The sequence below is a fragment of the Ranitomeya variabilis genome, chromosome 1 (assembly GCF_051348905.1).
Source record: "Ranitomeya variabilis isolate aRanVar5 chromosome 1, aRanVar5.hap1, whole genome shotgun sequence".
Lineage (NCBI taxonomy): Eukaryota > Metazoa > Chordata > Amphibia > Anura > Dendrobatidae > Ranitomeya > Ranitomeya variabilis.
This window is the reverse complement of record NC_135232.1, coordinates 947,113,558-947,133,507: the sequence shown is the minus strand read 5'-3', so window position 1 is coordinate 947,133,507 and position 19,950 is coordinate 947,113,558. Positions and strand designations below refer to the sequence as shown.

General features: G+C 38.3%; 1 protein-coding gene across 5 annotated transcripts in view; it reads left to right on the top strand.

Annotated features, from left to right (window-relative positions):
* Positions 1-19,950, top strand: part of INPP4B (inositol polyphosphate-4-phosphatase type II B) — a 1,036,387-nt gene extending 1,016,437 nt beyond the window's left edge. For 3 of the 5 annotated variants that reach the window (XM_077279253.1, XM_077279255.1, XM_077279256.1), the window contains 2 exons: positions 4,173-4,327; positions 12,424-18,633. In XM_077279253.1, coding sequence (XP_077135368.1) covers positions 4,173-4,327; positions 12,424-12,598 — 330 coding nt within the window. In that variant the 3' untranslated portion in view covers positions 12,599-18,633. Of the gene's footprint in view, positions 1-4,172; positions 4,328-12,423; positions 18,634-18,675 lie in introns of those variants that run through there. The other 2 variants (XM_077279254.1, XM_077279258.1) reach the window with 1 other exon arrangement.

Here is a 19,950-nt window from a genome sequence, read left to right as displayed (position 1 = left end):
CAAGGGCCAATTGACCAGAGGGTCACAACCTGGCTTCATCTTCCAGAGTTGACTACCCTACCTGGGGCACACACACAGAGAGGAGGTAACCAACAAGCATAGGAAGATGACAGTCCATTCAGGTACAAGGGCCAGTTGACCGGAGGGTCAGAACCTGGCTTCATCTTCCAGGGTTGACTATCCTACCTGTGGCACACACACAGAGAGGAGGTAACAACAAGCTTAGTAAGATGACAGTCCATTGAGGTACAAGGCCTGTTGACCCGAGGGTCAAAATCTGCCTTCTCCAAACATCTTCATGGAGCCAGGCAATCAGCGGGTCCCAATCCTGGCTTTCTCCAAAAGTAACCCTGGATTTGTGATGGTCAATGTAGCAAATTTGTATTTTTCCAACCGGGACCGCGGTCCATTAGGTTGTTTCCAGTAGAATGATAGATCCGTGTCCCTCATGATGGAGCCATGATGTACTGGCAGCAGTCCTGTAGGGTTCCCGGGATATTTGGATGTCTTGGCAGAATCTCTGACTGTCTCTCTCTCTCTGTCTCTCAGCCTTTCTATACAGAGGCATGTGACCTATTTTTATACTTAACAAGTGTCCTTCATTCAGTATTGACATAAAGGGTAAGAATGGAGATGAGATCAAGTAGCATTACTTGATTATTAAATATATTTGCATAGTTTTTCCTCCTCTGTTTTCAAAGTCACCAAACTATTCTACCCAATGCATAATTAGCATATCAGTATACATCACTAGTCATCAAGGATAAGATCACAAAATGTTTTACATGAAATGTCAATATTACAGGCTTAACCAAGCAAAAGTCTGTTTTCTTGACCAACACCTAAATTCATAAATTAACATATAGATAACAGTCTATTCTTTCTGGCTTGCTAAAAAATAGTCATCTGGTTAATTAAGATACAATGCTGTGTCTCCACAGCGACATACCATATTTTTCAGACTATAAGACTCACCCAACTATAAGATGCACCCAGGTTTTAGAGGAGGAAAAAAATGTAAAAAAAAAATTGAAGCAAAAAATGTGGTCATGAAGCACTGTTAAGGGGGAATCTGCTGCTGACACTGTAAAAGGGGGTAATGTCCCCCAATTCTGTACTAATATCCCCATTCTGGTATATATGGCTCGCTCATGCCCATCCTTGTATCCATGGCCCCCATATCCTCATCCTTATATCCATTGCATCCATATCCCCATCCTCGTATCCATGACCACCATATTCCCATTCTGGTATTCATGGCCCCATATCCCCATCCTGGTTTTCATGGCCCCCTTATCCCCATCCTGGTATCCATGGCCCCTATATCCCCATCCTGGTATCCATGACTGCTATGCCCCATCCTGATATCCATTTGCCACCATATCACCATCCTGGTATCCATGGCCACCATTTTCCCATCCTTGTATCCATGGCCACAATCCCCATCCTGGTATTCATGGCCACCATATCCCCATCCTGGTATCCATGGCCACCATATTCCCATCCTGGTATCCATGGCCACCATATCCCCATACTAGTATCCATGGCCACCATATCCCCATCGTGGTATCTATGACCACCATATCCCCATACTAGTATCCATGGCCACCATATCCCCATCGTGGTATCTATGGCCACCATATTCCCATCCTTGTATCCATGGGCACCATATCCCCATCCTATTATTCCTGGCCACCATCCCCATACTGGTATTCATGGCCACCATATCACCAGCCTGGTTTCAATGGCCCCCATATCCCCATCCTGGTATCCATTGCCACCATATCACCATGCTGGTATCCAAAGGCCACCTTATTCCCATCCTGGTATCCATGGCCACCATATCCACATCCTGGTATCCATGGCTAACATATTCTCATCCTTGTATCCACGGCCACCATATCACGATCCTGGTTTCCATGGCCCCATATCCTCATCCTAGTATCCGTAACCCTAATATCCCCATACTAGTATCCATGGCCACCATATCCCCATCCTGGTATCCGTGGCCACCATCCCCCTCCTGGTATTCATGGCCCCCATGATGGTGCACACATACAAAAAAAAGGATTATACTCCAATTTCTTCGTCACCCTTGCAGCACTATGTCCTGTGCTAATGTCAGCAGCTGATTTCAGCGTGTAGCAGAGCATGACATCACTGCCATGCGCCCTCACACGCCGAGATCAGCTGCTGGAAGCTGGAATATTCACCACTCCCCAATTCATTTTTAGTGAATGTGTTCTGCAAAATACAAGTCCTACTATGTCTAAGTCTACAGAAAAATAAAAAACAATTATGACTCGTGAAAGAAGGGAAGCAGAAATAAAAATTAGCCACTGCGGGAAAGTGTTAAAAGGGGTTTTCAATAAAAACAATATTGATAGGAGCAAATTATTAAAATAAAATAAAAATCATTCTAGCATAAACGCTTTGGTGGTTCCTGTCAGTGTGTTCACGCTTCCTATATTTATTATGTTACGTACATCGTAATGACCGCTTTAGTCCTTCACTGGTCTCCGCAGTCACCTGTCATGCATTCAAGCTTCATCTCTAGAGCTGTCATTTTGGATTTACAGTATAGTATGTAATCACTACAGCAAAGGAAACCAAGACTGGGGGGGGGGGAGTAACAAATTGGCTGCAGATTTAAAATGTGAGTTATGGGTCTTTTTTTAATTTCATCTCATTTACTGCTGGTGGGTTAAAATTCCCCAAACTCGATAGTAGTAGGGTTGAGCGAAACGGATCGTTCATTTTCAAAAGTCGCCGACTTTTGGCAAAGTCGGGTTTCGTGAAACCCGACCCGACTCCAGCGTGGGATCGGCCACGTGGTCGGCGATCTTGGCGCCAAAGTCGCGTTTTGTATGGCGCCTTCCCTGCCATTTTTTCAGCCAATTAAGGAGTGTGGGCAGCGTGATGACATAGGTTCCGGCCTGGTTTCTGCGGCGTCATAGAGCCATATTACCGTTTGGGCTGCAGTGATTTCCGCAGTCAAACACAACACATGCTTTGCACGGAGAGAGAGAGAGAGAGAGAGAGAGAGAGAGAAAATGTAAAAAATAATCCACATTGACTTGCATTGGGTTTCGTGTTTCAGTCCGGAACCCGACTTTACAGTAGAATCGGGACTATACAGTAGAATCGGCCGATTTCACGCGAACCGACTTTCGAGAAGGTCGGGTTTCACAAAACCCAACTCGACCCTATAAAAGCAAAAGTCGCTCAACCCTAGTTAGTAGTAGTGTCCTGCAATATTATGGCACTGTAAGGTGAATTTCTATGGGCAGGGTTTTATACTGTTATTTCTTCATAATATTTCAATGATGTATACAGTTTTATTGTGGAGAATGTTCTGAATGCCGATTTATTCAATCTACTTCTGCTCCTGAACCCTCTTGAAGTCCATTTTCAAACTATACATTTTCGGTCAAATTATTAAAATTTTTCACAGTAAGCACTGCAGGATCAACACATTTTGTTTCCATTTTTAGCTTTAATACCATGATTCTTCTATTTTTAGAATTAATAGCATAATTCTTTGCTTTTAACTCACAAAGAAACTACATGAAATCAAAACAGACCATGACAATTGTTGCTCAAGTCTTTACAACACTATGACAATGTACAATACTACTCTTTTTTTTTTTTTTTGCAAGAAAATAATAGCTTCTGACATACATTTTTTAGAGTTCTTTTAGGTTCTAATCACTGCGTACGGCTGAGGAGACAAAAGGATAGTTTCCATAGTAATGTAGCCTATCTTCCCTTTCAATGATGTGCCTACTTTTGACGCTCAAGAGTACAAGCTTCACAACCTTGTACCTTTCATGTTGTGCAAAGCCCTTTCCATTGATGCGTGGTCATCTACGGGCTTGAACTCTTCAAAACGAAAAAAGGAGATCAGCGGTGCATGACATCAGGTCTCCTCGTACATAGGCAACTTATGGAATAACTACTTTCAGCAGTAGTCTGTGAATGGCATACATAAGACACATAATCCAATGTGTTAAAGGTGAAGCAAGTCCTGCAGTGAAATTTGAAGAAACTAGATTTTATGTCCAAAATTAGTGTTCCATTCCAAATTTGAGTCTAATTATAAGGGCTTAGAACTTTTTTCTGCCTATACATGCAATATATGTCTTATAATTAAATATTATATGTATTCTCAGATTTGCCGGAAAATGAATGGGGTTCGATTTACTTGCTGTAAAAGTGCCAAAGACCGAACGTCTATGTCAGTCACTTTGGAACAGTGCTCTATCTTAAGAGATGAACATGACCTCAACAAAGACTTTTTCATCCGGGCTCTTGACTGCATGAGAAGGTGTGTATGAATACTTCTGTTTGCTATGGAAGCTCCCTTGCATTATGTTATGTCTATTAAAGCTAACTTCTAAGCCACTTTCAACTCAAGCAAGAACAACTATTAGAACAGGTGTAGAAAGAATATTCTGCATTTCAATAGACCTACCGTATTTTTCGGACTATAGGACGCACCGGACTATAAGGCGCACCCAGGTTTTAGAGGTGGAAAATAGGGAAAAAAATATTTGAAGCAAAAAAAATGTGGTAAAATATTTAATAACATAAATAACATACTATTATATGTGGTGTTATTATATATAATAGTACGTTATTATGTTGGAAGCTGCGGGACCAGTGTGGTGTCTGTAAAGTACTATATGAAGACACTGGAGGGTGAGTAGTAGAATGGGGGCACAGGGCTTATAGTGAAAGCACCACTCCAGCACTGCAAAATAACACTGGAGTGCTGCTTTAAAATCCCATGGGAGAACTATAACTCCCAGCATGTCCTGCAGATCCTATGACATGCTGGGAGTTATAGTTCACCAAAGGAGTGGCAGAGTGCTTTATTGTGTTTTGTAAAGACTAACCTCTTAATTGTGGGAGCCAGCCTGTGGTGAGGTAAAAGCTGGAGCATCCCATGGCTGCACACACAGAGCCCTCTCTCTTGTTGCCTTTCCACAGCGCACGCGCAGGACATAAGAGGAAGCTGCAGATTCTAGGTGGGAGTCTGAAGGACCTATGATGATGTCAGAAGAGGGAGGGCTCTGAGCTGCCATGTGATGCTCCAGCCCGCCCACTTCTGACATCACACAGGTCCTCCTTGTGCACCACAGACAGCTCAGCGTCCAGCACAGGCAGGTATGCAGCGATCTCCTGGCCCCTGCTGCTGCCTCCTCCTCCCCCGGACACACAGATTCTCCCCAGAATCAGTGCTGGGGAAACTGTGTGTCGCTGCTTAAGTGCAGTATTCATTTGCTGCTCCCCGCTCAGCTGATCGGTGGGCGGGGAGCCGCTAATGAATATTCACTGCACTTAATCAGCGGGGCCATGTGGTTTCCCCAGCAGCTGATTCCGGCAGCGGGGACATCCTGAAGTGGGATATCATTGCGATCCCACTCGCTGCTGCCCCCCTCCCCACATGCTATATCTCTACTATAAGACGCACCCACACTTTCCTCCCAAATTTGGAGGAAAAAAAGTGCGTCTTATAGTCGGAAAAATACGGTATATATAATATATGTTGTGGTGTGGCACACTGATGAATCAGTCAGATATTGCTACACTTTAAGGCCTCAAGCACGTGACCGGACGAGGGCTCTCCGTGGTTTTCACAGATAGCACTCCTACCCATGATATTCTAGGGGCTGTCCACATGTCTGATTTCTTCCCTCAGACTGAGTTGTCTGAGGAAACAAATCGTAGACATGTCAGATTTTGATCCAAGCGTCCGACAAAAATCGGTAATACAAGGCAATGGGTCTGTGAAAACCATCGAACCGCACTCGGATGACATCCAAGCGTGGCCGATTTTCACAGACTGAGAGAATGGAGAAGGCGGAGAAACGTTTTTTTATCTGTATTTCCGAAAACAACTGCTGACACTCTGATCAGAGTTTTCTCGGATAGAAAGAAAACTGTTGTGTGCAGCTGCCCTTAATGATGCAAGAAAACTAATGCCTTCATAACCCTCAGTTACATGTTCTAACAGTCATGATTTGTCAGTCACATATGACTTGTGTTGTTGAGCCATACTGAATAATTTCAGAGAAATGACTATTACAGTTATAACCAAGGAATATAACTCTTACCTACCGTAAGTATTTGCAATAGTGTAAAATAGTGCAGCCAACGGCAGGACAGTCACACGCAATCTCCCGAGTCACTGGATGTGGAACACTCAGCTAGCCCAACAAGGCTCCTACATGTTACAGATTGGAGATTCTAATCACAGGTAGAGAGGAGCTTTTGACAGGTATAAAGGGAAGCAGTAAAAACACTCAGAGAAGAGGATTAACTTATTCCGCAATAAGACTGCAACTTTTCTAACCAACTTTGTCAGACTATATTTTTTCTTGTCATTAAGCCTTTGCAGTAATTTACCTTCACACAATACATATCCAGAAAGTTCCATCTAAAATTGTTACACTATTGTGATGCAAACTACTACTAGGTTCAGGTTTAAATAATATTAGAAATATCCAATTACTATTACAGTACGTTCCCATGAACATATTTTTTGTCCAAGTGCCGTCTGTACTAAAACAGACGGCACACGGATAGCACGCAGACCAATGTTATTCAGTCTGACATTGCAGATAAGCGATTTTTGTTTACACAGACCGAATCTGCCCTTGAAAGAAGACACAGCATGCACTATATGTTCTTTGTATTGGATAAGACTCCACCATTCAAGTCTATGGGTGCGCAAAAAAAAATTCTGTAGGAAGCCACAGTATGGCATCCGATTTTTATAGATACATTGTAATTGTTTAATATAGGAAACTGTATTTAGTCTCGTAAATTTGTAATTACTGCTGCTGTATAAAAATGGATTGCATACAGATGATGAATTAGAAAAAAATTATCTGAGATTTCTGGGTGAAAGTTGGACACTTTTTTTTCATACTCTCATGTGAACCTACTCTTAGTTTGATATTTACCACCCGCCAAAAATTTTCAAAAGCAATCAAAGGGCATGAGAAGGATCACCACTGGTTAATGGAACATGTTAAAGATTAATCTAAATATCGTTATAGTCATTCTGCAGTCCATCCTGTTTCTAAATTTTGTTTTATATGTCAAGAATAGCATAGTGTCAAGCAAAACTATTGCCTTGAAAACCTAAAGGATCATATTATAATTCAACTGAATGAGGTTCAATCGGAAATTATTGACTCATCATAATTTTAATACTATAAGTTCTTAAAGGGAATCTGTCAGCAGGTTTTCTTATTCATCTGAAAGCCTAATGACCTATTCGTGTGTCCTGGTACTTACAGCCCCTCTTCAATCATCTGTTATCTGCAGGAGAACTAGTTTGCCATGTTCACTATCCCTGAAGTGTCACCCATATACATTGCCATACTTGGTCTTCCAGTGTTGCTCCCAATAATGTAGCTGCTTTCTGACCCTAACGTAGAACTGCCCTAAAATAAATCCCGGCATTCTCAAATAGTTTGAAAACTAGTTTATTAATGCAGATATCCATATACAGTGATTATTATGATAGGTCATTGATATAGCATCAGTAGGGGTCCAGTTCTCTGCACCCTGCCACCTAATGTGTCCAACCTGGAGGACAATAGCTCTCCAACTGCTGCAAAACTATAGCTCCCAGTAGGCATGCTGGGAGGTAGAGAACACTGCTGTGCAGAGCGAATTACCAGTAAATCAGGATGGAGAAAATGAATGTTGCTTCTTATGCTAACTGGGCAGCAATTTTCTTCGATGTCCATGATGTCTACCAAGTTGCCTTGCTTGTATAAGAATATATTCCTTTTTATACTAGCTTTTTCCTGTCTTCCCAATCAAATCCAACTCATTTCAGTATTGAATATATTAGCTTCTTTCTTTTTTTTCCTTTAAATTAGCTACCCTTTCCCTGGAACACCAAGTTCTCTATTGCTGCACACTTGAAGCTAGTTATAAAGCAACCTAATGACACTTCATAAATAAGCTTGTCTTCTAGCAGCGTTTAATAAAATGCTCCCTGTGTTCTTTGACAATTAAAGGGTTGTAGGTTTGATTTGAATGCATAAATTATTTGCTCTTGCAAGTCACGAAATGCTGTAGTCTTGCACATATAATAAAAAATAATCATTTGTGAGGTCTTGTAGGGGGAAATAATGATCTGTCCTGTGAACCTCAGCAGGGATGTAGATCGATATAATTATAAAGAAATGCTATGAATTACTGAGAAAACTGGATCAGCGATTTCTGCTACCTGAACATAACAGAACAGTAGGGACAAGTATTGCGTGCAGCATGCTGATGTACTTACCCATCATGAAGTGCCTGCCAAACAGGGAGATAGGCCAAATCCTGATTTTCCTCTTGTTGGTAAAAACACTTTTAATCCTCAGAGGGCCATGTTTTAAAGAGCACAAAACAGTAGATCTTCTGTCATGTCAACCTACTGCTTCTGTACATTTTGCCTATTTATACAATTATGAGAAATCTTGATAGCATCCCACTCAGGGGCGGACATGTCATTGATGCAACCTGTGCTGCCACATTGGGGCCCAGATGTAAGAGGGTCCATTACTACCTCTAAAGAAGGAGGAATTGGTCATTATAATGAGATATTGGACTTTAATGAACCATATATGGTTCTTGCACGGGGATCTGTGTCCTGTGTCCTCCAGTGATCCCACTTCATATTCAGAAATCTGTAACACACTTTTTAGTAATCCAAGGTGTGTTGGTGTCCATAGAGCATTATGAATCAGTGCATAACTCATTTATAGCTATTTTTGATATATTAGGCTACATGACTGTAAGGCCTGATGCTATAGATGGCTGCAGAGGCTAAAATAAATTGAAAACCGGTCTTGACTTTCAAGGTCTTTTCTTCACCAAACCAGAACCGTTTGATTGATATATCAGGTCTATGGCACTGGAGGATTTAAAGAAGCTGTCCTAGATTTTTGTCTATAATTGCACCCCCATCTGATGATTAACATCTGTCACACCTGCATATTGTATATGATTTCATGCAGCTCAGCCTCCACTTGTTTCCCATCAGCCTACATCCTGATTCCTGGCTCTCATCCTACATTGTATCCATCTGTGCTCTACTATAAATCCTATGATACATCTATACAGCAGCACATGGCCAGCTCCATCTCTGTCTGCTAGGATGACACTGCTCGTATGACATCCTTCCTTCTCGATTTTCTAAATTAGGAAGATATATCCAGTCAGGAGGCTGAACTGTGATTATCTACATTATAATAGTGTTACAGGCTCTGTGCAATCATCATTATTATCTAGGAACATTTTCCCCTGTTGATAACTTCAGTTGTACAGTACATCCAAATTCATCATACAGTCATTTTTGGACTGAGATAATGACCCCACCAGAGAACATAAAAGTTGTAATTGCCAAAAAGTCACCATGAGATCACATAACCGAACTGAAGAAAAGTATACCAGGAATTGCAAGATAGAAAGAAAACAAGTGAATAATGCAATATTAACGGAATTATGTAGATTAGAGGACTAGCAACAGGATGAATTAAAAAAATTAAAGCTACTTTTAATATTTATTAAATTATGTTAGATTTTTGCTGCTCTATATTATGAACAAGTGACAATTGTAAATCAGTCAACACTGTGTATGAAATGTCATTGTCTTAGAGGCATTCACAGAGAGATCCCAACCCGATTCCCATGCAACTCAAATTTTAAGGCCGTAGAAATGATTTTGGCAAATCAATATTACTGGCTAAGCATGTGACTGGCTAATTAAAGCTCAGAGAAAGTGTTCCTATGCAGTAGCTATTAAAATCTCATAATATTACTAATTGTGTTTATTCTTTCACTGCACATTTCTAAGATTCTGTGTACGTTATAGGTCTTTAACACCAACGAGCAATAATAAAATGGCTAAAATGTAGTGATCTGTATAGGAGAAGTGACCAAAGCAATGGTCTTCTCTGAAATCACACCCTACTCTACAGCCATTGACTGAAGCTTCACCTCCCAGACTTCCTGCTCTTCAAGCACCCTGCTACCCTTACAGTTACAATGTCACAGAGAGCTCCCAGTATTACTAGTTATCACCAGGAACATACAGGAATTTTCAATTTTTTTGTTGTATTCAGAACCTATGGCGTACAGAGAGGTTTCAAACCTTGTATTTGAGAGTCCAGAGCAAAAGAATAAAGTAAATGTCCAAAATAATCATATTTGAGAGATATATTGCCCAATAAACTTTATATTATAGATGGCTGGAAATTGGAAAGAAACATGTCAAGGCTCTGTGAATATTACGTTGATGGCCGGAAGCTAATTTTTAAAATAGTTGCTTTTTTATCTAGTCATTAGTGTTATTAAATACATTCTAGCAAAATCACCTATATTCATGTCTTTGTCTGGAAAGTATCATATCGAATTTTCTTTCCGTTTTTTTTAAACACAAAGGCAATGTTGCTATGCTGATGAAGTTCATGTTAGATCTCCAGTGTATCCAAAACTTTTACTTTTGTATCCAACTTGTGTTAGAAGGGGAATGACAAGCTGAAAGGGCGTATATTGATTATCCTTTTAAACAGGCTCTAAATCTTCCATCTTAACATTTCATAGATCCCTTGACAGACTATTTTCTCCCAACTAAACCATGCAAAATATGTGCCAGCTTGATGTGTAGCCGCCATAAGAAATGAAATGTAATATCTAGCCAACCATTATCTGCTACTAAATTTCTCAGTAGAAGTGTGTGTTAAGAAGTCAAGGATAGTATATTATTCATCTATGTCAGAAGTGGTATAATCACAACTCCATTTGTTATTAAAGAATGTAATCAGCATTGTATCCAGTCTATCAAAAAACAAAGTTCATGTTTTATATTGTATGACTATTCAGTTTGTGTCAACTGATATCCCCACGTTTTTGACCATAAGACGTATTTTTAGTATTGCATATTAAGGTTTACATACCGTTATTATGATAACCTACAACTAGCTCTCCTGCTTTCTGAGGTGAACAGTGGTCTGGTGCCCCCCATTTTTGTTACTGGTGATTGTCCCTTACTTCCCACCCTCGAGCAAAGAGGAAAAAAATACAGAACTTTTCTGTTCACATGATGTAGATATTGATCTTATAAATCCTATACGGTTGTATAAAACAAATTTCTAAGATGATAAATTCCAGTTCTTAGATGAGAAAAGCCCCCAATAGATCATACCTGTCCTAATATGGACAATCGCAGATGCCTTACCACAATGCTTACAGCACCAGAGTTTCCACACTACTATGTCTGTGCTCTCATGATCAGCTGAGTGCTTTTGCTCCTTCATTTCATTGATCAGTAACAGTTCTATGACCCAGACCTTCATCTATTAAAGATTCCGACATGAGGCTTTTATGTATTAAAAGTTTAATTCCTCATTAAAGCACCAGTGCAGCATTATTTTTATCTTAGTGCTGTAATGGTACCACTGATCTGTGTCCCTTGACCCTAATCTTATACTTACCAGCCGCCAGTGAGGATCAAGCCAGCTAGGCCGAGATTGAGCATACATTTTCAAAAGTAACTGCAGCAACTCGATCAGGTCATTGAGATTTATCCAATAATGTGTGCAGCTCGTAATGTAAAATCTGGTGACAGATCAGTATTACAGGAACATTACAAGACAAAAAATAACATAAAGTAATAAAGAACTACGAAAAATAAAACCATAAACAATGGCAATGCACTAGAATAGAGTTTATTTAATAGATATCATATAGAATAATCCCCACATATTAGATTATTTATTTCCTTTGTTCATACAATGTCTTACAGATTGAATGCTAATGTATACATATTCCCAAATAATAAGTGTCATACAGAATAAATGTTAATGTATACATTCTCTCTAATAATATATGCAGAAAGTATAATTTGTTCTGCATTTCGAAATGGTGAGATAAAAAAAACATAATGATGCCTCAGCCCAAAAGGTATTAGAACATTCAGTTCATTCTCTAGCCTTTTGACAGGAGACAAAAAGATATATATAAAAAGTTCTCACTGGTGAGGTCTAGGCCCTGAAACTACCTCTATTTGCTAAGTAAGTAACCACTTGGGGGCGTTATTTCTTGTTGAAATGATCATTAGAAATCAGTGTCTTAAGTCTTTCCTTTATTCTTTTTGTAATTTCTCTTTCCCTCGTTTTGTATCGCCATCTCTTCAATCAGTAGCATTCCTCTTTAAATGTCCCGCTGTTACTTATTCCTGGATTATTAGCTTTTGCTTTGTAAAATAACCCAAATTCTAACATATGTATGTAATAAACCAAATAATGTTTTGCCCTTTGCATGTTTTTTGTTCTTTTTCTACTAGAATACATATGTACTAACTTTCCTGTAATGCTGTTCTGTTTGTTCCTAACTTTTCCTGTCTAACAGCGGTCAAGCCCAGGGAATTCTGAATGAGTCGGATGATCCAGAGAAAGGCTGTGTAGCAGATAACAAGCCAACCTCTCGCCACTTCTACCCTGTTGCTCTGCTTCTTGTCAGCTCACACTTGTTGGTTGTGTGGCTAATCCTGAGTCTTGCGTTGCTATTAGCCAAATATCAATAATATGCACTTCTTCTTCTTTTTCTTCTTCTGTTTCATTTACCAATCTCAATGTCCTTAGTTTGTAAATTATATCTGCAGTTCTTTGTACCTCAAAGTGTGTCCTTTGTAGCCTCGACCATGTGTATTTTTCCATTAATTTGTCCATGTTCATCAAATATTGTATTCAGATTACTTTGTGATATTTGTTGAAACGACTGGAGGAAGAAAGTATAATTTATGTTCAACTGTCTCATCTACATCATAGAGCTTATTATTTTTATGGTTATTGGGGTGTTCTATTTTGTTTCATTTCAAAGCCTCATTGTTATAACAAATCTTGTACAATTTTAGCCACAAGTTTTTATTTTTCTGGCAAAGATCAATATACCGGCAATTAGCTTGTGTACAAGGATGATCAAAGTAGCATGTTTTCTCAACATAACTACTTAGTATATATCTTTGTATCACACTTTTTATTATATAATAATATTTTGTACTCATGTAATTTGGTTTATTGTTTAACGGACGCTTATGAAAACGTGTGTACAGGGAAAAAATGTGATATACAGTAAGCCATATGGGACATTTTCAAATTCATGTTATTTTAGGCTGACTATATGGTCGAAGAGAGAATCCCAGTGGCTTCATTCTACAGAGCTGTATGTTGGAGATATTCATTCCCAGAAGCAATGTCTCTAGGGAAACAAAAACTTCATACTATGACATCCAACACAGAAAGACTCAATTTGTATTATTGTTAAATTCTGTACAAAATATTTTTCATTATACCTTCATATCCATTCAAGGGTATTGGGGTTTCCTAGGGCCGAATAAATGTATATGGGTGCACTATTACATCTCCATGGTACTCAGATTTTACATGAAGCTGTCATAAATCACTCGCATGATTCCTAAACGCCCCTTTACATCGGCCAATAATTGTCAAGCGATCCTTCATAAAACTACTTGTTCTTGATAATTTGTAAAAAGGCAGGCAAATAGTTAAATAATTTGAAAAACACTTGGTCGCTGACTGGATTAATTCCTGGTGGCCATTAAATCATTGTAGTGGGCAGTACATTGCCCCAGGTGAACAGGAGATGGGCTGCTAACATTAGGCTTCTTTTACACTTGCCGTGATTTTTGCGGACCATTTTTGCAGGCCTTTTTTGCGGGCCGTATTGCCGCAATTTACACGGTCTCCCACAAAAACAGACAGCAAAAATCTTGCGGATCATCATTTTTCAGGTTTCGAATACTAAGGAAAAAGTATTGAAACAAAATAAACGGTGTTCCACAAAAACGGTATTCACGGTGCACCGCAAAAACAAGCTTCCGTTGTTTTTGTGGCCCCATTGATTTTCAATGGGGGCCGCATCCGTAAGTCGTGAAAAATATCGAGCAGGCTCGATATTTTTTCAAGGCTGTAAATACGGCCCTCACGGCCATACGGCGTGCAGCGCTCCGATTAATTTTTGCAGCCCGTTTTTGCGGCCCCATAGAAATGTATTGGGGCCACAAAAACACAGCAAGTGTAAAAGATGCAATGTGCTGTATGGGGATGGAAGAAATGTATTAACCATTGTTCTGTCCTTATACAGTTTTGTCAAATCATCTGGACAAGACAATAAATGAGAGCCAATCAACTTTTATGTAGTAAATGGGCCATTATCTCGACAAAATGGTATGAGGAAATAAATCGAGGAACTCACCATCAGTGCATTCACAGTAAGGAAAAAAAAAGTCAACCTTTTAATCAGTGAACAATTGACTCTAAGCTTTAGATTTAAGAAACATGCACTTGGATCTCGAGGTGGAATTTCCTATAGAAAGCAGTTATGACAGGAGTATAAAAGCAATAGTACATGGATCCTAAAGGAATGCAGAACAAAATAATAAATTATAGGGCCATTATAATACTTACTAAAGAAATAACAAAAATGACATAAACTCCCTTTCAGTTTCTTCACAGGGATGACATTTTATTGCAGCTGTTCTGCTTCTCCAGTTGTCCTTGCTGTTCTTTGAGTGCACTGGTGGTAATTTCCCAAGGCTGTCTATACATATTAAGCAGAACTGGCCAACTATCTAATGCACTTATATAACTCCACCTTGATCCCAATGCACATGACAAGGGAGGGAAGAATCGAATGATTGGATACTAATATGTCCGATCTTTTGTTGCCAAAGGAGATAAGTTGCTGCCAGAAAACATATGCATTTGTGGATGGGAAGAATTAGAAGGAATGGTTTTTAACTGATTAAGTCTATGTCCACCTGCTAGCAATAGTCTAAGGTCACCTATATAATATACACTTGAAATCGTTGTGGCAGTAAAATTAACATAAGATGGTGACTATTCCTTAATTTTGGATAATCAAGGATTTAATGGGCTATTTGCTTTCCTCTTCTAATAAGTTTAGCATCAATTCATAGCTGATCATAGCTATATTGTAGCATTTTGACAGTTACCTGTACACATAATTCTATAGTGGTCCACATTACCTGCTTGAGTTTATGCCAACCTGTGTGGTGACAAGGCAGTATTCCACGTTCTCATTTCATGGTGGGACGTCCACACTGTGTTCTTCATCATAGTAGCTTTCCCTTTATAATTCATTTCATAAAAACCATATATATTTTATTATAGTACATTTCAAAACTTTAAGCATTTCATATGTATGCAAATAAAACCCAAGGAATCTAAATTCACCAGGTGCTTAACTTCGAGAATAGGCAAAATACAATACTGCTCCAGTAATACAGTATGTCCCATGCTTATTCACGAGGCCAGAGGTGATATAACAGCCTGTTTATTTAGATAATTTTATTAGAATGCTATCAAATAATGACCATATCTAACCTTTTAGTCATTGTATTAATACGTTACCTTAATGCCCCAAATACAGGGCAAACTGTGATGGTGTGGTTCCTGAGCATAGCACATTACTCTTCCTTGATGCATAAAAATTGTATTTTTCTCAATGAAATCAATGATACAAAAAATATGAGCTCCTAGACTTGTTTGGGTGCTGTATTAGGAATTGATATAATACAGATCATAAATTCACGTAATATTCATATAATTTTTTGTTTAAAGGGAATCTGTCAGTAGGATCAACCCTCCTAAGCTGTCCATATGGGCAAGCTGAATAAAATGATACCTTGATATAACTCATGCAGATCAGTGTCCGACCCATAAATCTTAACTCATTTACATAAGAAAAATGTGGATGTATCTAGAATGTGACATCAGATCGCAGATATCAAGGTGTCATTTTATTCAGCTTCTTATGCCCTACATGCCCATATTGATGGCTTAGGAGGGATGATCCTACTGACAGATTCCAGGTTACAAACTATAGAATATGTACATTGCCAACTAACTCACTGACTAGTGATTTGCTGTGCAGTGAAATTCATGAATATAATAATTATTGTATATAGATATTCAAGTATAAACTTGTAATTTCTTCAAATGTGCAAAGAAAGTAAGTCTATGGAAATTTAGCCGTTATTGCTATGGGAAACCAAGGAAGTACGAATTACACTATAGAGAGAAAACAGAATAAAACCATATAAAACACTATATTTTTATGTGATTCTATAATATCACTATTTTAGACAGCATGAAATAATAACTATCATTTTGTGATAGACCTTCTACTGCCGCTAACACTTAACATCCATAAATCCTGTCAATATTATCTTACTATTACTATAAAAAATACAATGAAAACTATTGATGCATTCTAAAACCATTCCGTAATGTAATGTGTAATGTAACATGAAGTTAAGAAATTTGCTGACAAATTGAAGGGGGGCGTGGAGATTTCACTTTGTAGTCCTATTTCACTTTATTGAGACTGTCAGCGTTACAGTAGCTCAACCTGTAAGCTATGGTTGTGTTCAGATCTGCGTTACAGATTCCTTGTATTACACACCTGATGAACTTCAATAACTTACAATAGGATTCCTCGGGGTGATGTTATGGTGTCTTTTGTTTTGACTGGAAGGATATATTGGATACAATACTTTTCCTACGACCAACCGAGTTGAGCCTCCTGTGCAAATAAGAAGAGCCTTAGGGGCCCCATATAGAATAGCTAACTGTCTGCCGAGCTATGGTTTGGCTGGTCGTTCTGCTGGCTGCTATTTCTTTTGAGTCCACCATATACAGGGTCACTCACTCTGCCAGGCATTCCTATGTTCTCTATGAGAGAGCCACTGCCAGACTCCTTTGGTTCCATTTTATCTTCCAAGAACAAAAGCATTTGCAGTCTGAAATTGGGCATTCTAGATCCTTAGCTTTTCCAATGTGAACTGTTGAGGGAGAACTCGGAGACCGCCATAGACATTAGACTGTCGGCTGAGCACAAAGATATCAGCAGGTTTGGCCAACCATAGTCTAGTGAGTATAGGGTCCTTAAAAGCCAAAGGTTCACATCGGAGCAGTATATGTAGATGCATTGTTATGAAGGCTGACTGATGCGAACAATTCATATGTCCCAATGAGATGCCAAAAATGTTTCAAGCCATCGGTCGTACTCTTTGAATAGGTTGAGCCTTAATATAGCTTAAAGTAAATACAAAACCTTCTTGATGTCTTATCTTTTATATTTGTATAAAAGATATAATAGATTTTCCATGTGCTGTTCCATGCGCAATTGTTGTCTATAGAAATTGGAGCTCACATAGAAATATATATTCCTATAGAACTGAGTTACATATTGCTCTTACAGCACAAAAAAAGTATCTGCCACCATAGAGTTAAGAACAATGCACCTTAAGAAAGTGATAAAGGGCTAAGCCTGCTTCTTGTCCTTCCAACTATAATTTCAAGTGTCTGCCTGAGACATTTCTTTACTTATGGTTTCTGCTCATCAAGCTTACTGTAATTCTGCCTTGTTGCCATAATGTCTACTGTTTTTCACTTTTGTATGTTTTGTTTGCTTTTACTTGTCTTTCTCCTTTCAAGGCATCTGTGTAGGAAAGTGCAAACAATTTTTCTACTTTGTCAATATGCACTATTTCTTTATAAAATATTTTTTTTAAGAAAAAATGGAAAAAAAATTAACTGGATAAACTTTAAAATGTATTATACATAATAGAAATAAGAAACTGAATTATATCAAATAATGGTTGAAATTTTAACTGCAAATCTATATGGCCAGATTCAATAAATGCCTTATTCTTTTATGTGAGAAGTAAAGATTTAGACACTTAAGACTAGATAGTTCTGATTCTAAATATTTTTTGATACTGTTTAAAGATTGGTGACAAAGATATAACTTAGCGTGCTTGACAACAAGGTGCAATACCCAAACCACTTAGAAGATTAAAGTCATAATTTGATCAGAACTACTACAAATGATCGTAACAACCACTTGTCGTAAATTAATTATAATGGACTTGACCACGCCACAAAAATCTCACTGCTTAGACAGGTAATTATATGGTAGCTTAGACAGACTAGGAAATAAAGTACATGTAGAAAAATAATATTGTTCACCTTTCTTCAGAATATAGGCTCCACTTGTATCATCAAAATGAACAGCTTTCTCCTACATGTTGTTAGCATGTCTAATAGAATCCGTCACCAAGCAAATGAATGATAAATAATTTGCCGTACCACTTATGACCACTACACAATGTCTGGCACTGTGTCACTTCTGATACGCTGCCGCACCTTCACTCAGCTGATCAGTGAAGGTACCAGGAGTTGGACCCCCACCAATTAGACATTGATGAACGAACTTGAGAGGTTATCAATATTAAAGTCCTTGAAAACCCATTTAAGCAAAGCTTGGCATGAATATCAAGAGTATGGGTTTGCTTGGTCTTCTGTAGATTACTAGACATTGAGTCCAAAAGTGGTTCAAATGATTAAGTGCAAGTATGAGTATTTCTGAGGGCATTTTTTTTACATGTATCTGGCCTTTGGATTTAAATATGTAAGATGTATCATCACTTGTGAAAAAATGTATAGTTGAAACCTTGTTATTTTTATTCAAAGACTGCGACACTGCAATGAATAAATAAAACCTATTTCTGTACATCGTGTCTCATGAAGTTGTGCTTTTTTTTCCTCTTCCCAGAGAAGGATGCCGCATTGAGAATGTGATGAAGAATATCAAATGCAGAAAGTATGCTTTCAACATCATACAGCTCCTGACATTCCCAAAGTACTACAGACCTCCAGAGGGGACATATGGAAAAGTTAACAATTAAGAGATCCTATTTGTAGATCAAGTCACAGAAATGCACAGCCTGGACTAGTTAGCTTAGTAACAAAGAGTAGCATTCCTCAGATAAAACCTAAGGAATTTAGGATTTAAGGGAAATGTTAAAATCCCACTTTCTACGCAGATCCATACAGAATGGTGCTCTATTAAGATTATCATGTGTATAAACACCACTTAAGAAATTAATAATTTAATATACAGATGCCAGTATTGAAACAAATGAATCTTAACAATTTCCAAAGTATCTTATGTTGTATTTAATATAAAAGACAAGGATATAAGTCAGACATTACTTTTCAAGACTACCTTCTCTTTGAGGAACCTCAACTTCCTTAACATGTACTTAATGGACCTCAACCTTCAATTTGTCCTTTGAATGTATTTAGTTTGTCTGGAGTGTTGTGGTAGGACACAATGACCAAATGAGACAAAGTAATATTTAAAGTGTACATAGTTATATGCTATTTATTTGTAAATGTATTTGAGACCCGAACCATGGTTTCACTTGACGTTTTGGCCAACAGATGGAGGCATTCTCATGTATAGCACTCATTCGCTTTATGACTCGATGTTGTATCACATGAGTGACAACCTAAATTGAGACATAAAGGCTTAGCTGTATGAAGGACAGCATTTATACTGACACTGGCACATGCCTGCATAGTCAATAACTTTACATTTGTTACCAAAAATGTAAGAATACATTGAAGTCTGTGTTTTTTTTAATGTATTTTAAACTTGATGTGTTAAACCCAGTGAATTTTTTTAGTACTTTTATACAAAATTGCTGGCTGGTTTACAACTGATGGATATGAATGTTACTCCTGCTGGTATTTGGAGTTATCTTCACCACTTTCACATCCTGGCTGTGGTTTTTCATATAGTTTGTTTGTAGCCAAATGGATTTTTTTGATTTGTCGATAATAGTACGTGTATTTTGTAGTGGTTTATCTTTCATATCATTCGCTTATATTCATGCGCACATGTCATAATTAAAGTGAATGTATTATTCTGTGTTTGAGTGTTCTGATTGTTGGCCATCTTCACTTGTTTTTCATATAGCCGTTGTTCACTGTACATCGTGTGTATGTTTTTCTATTTTAATTTAAATAAATATTTTTTTCTGTT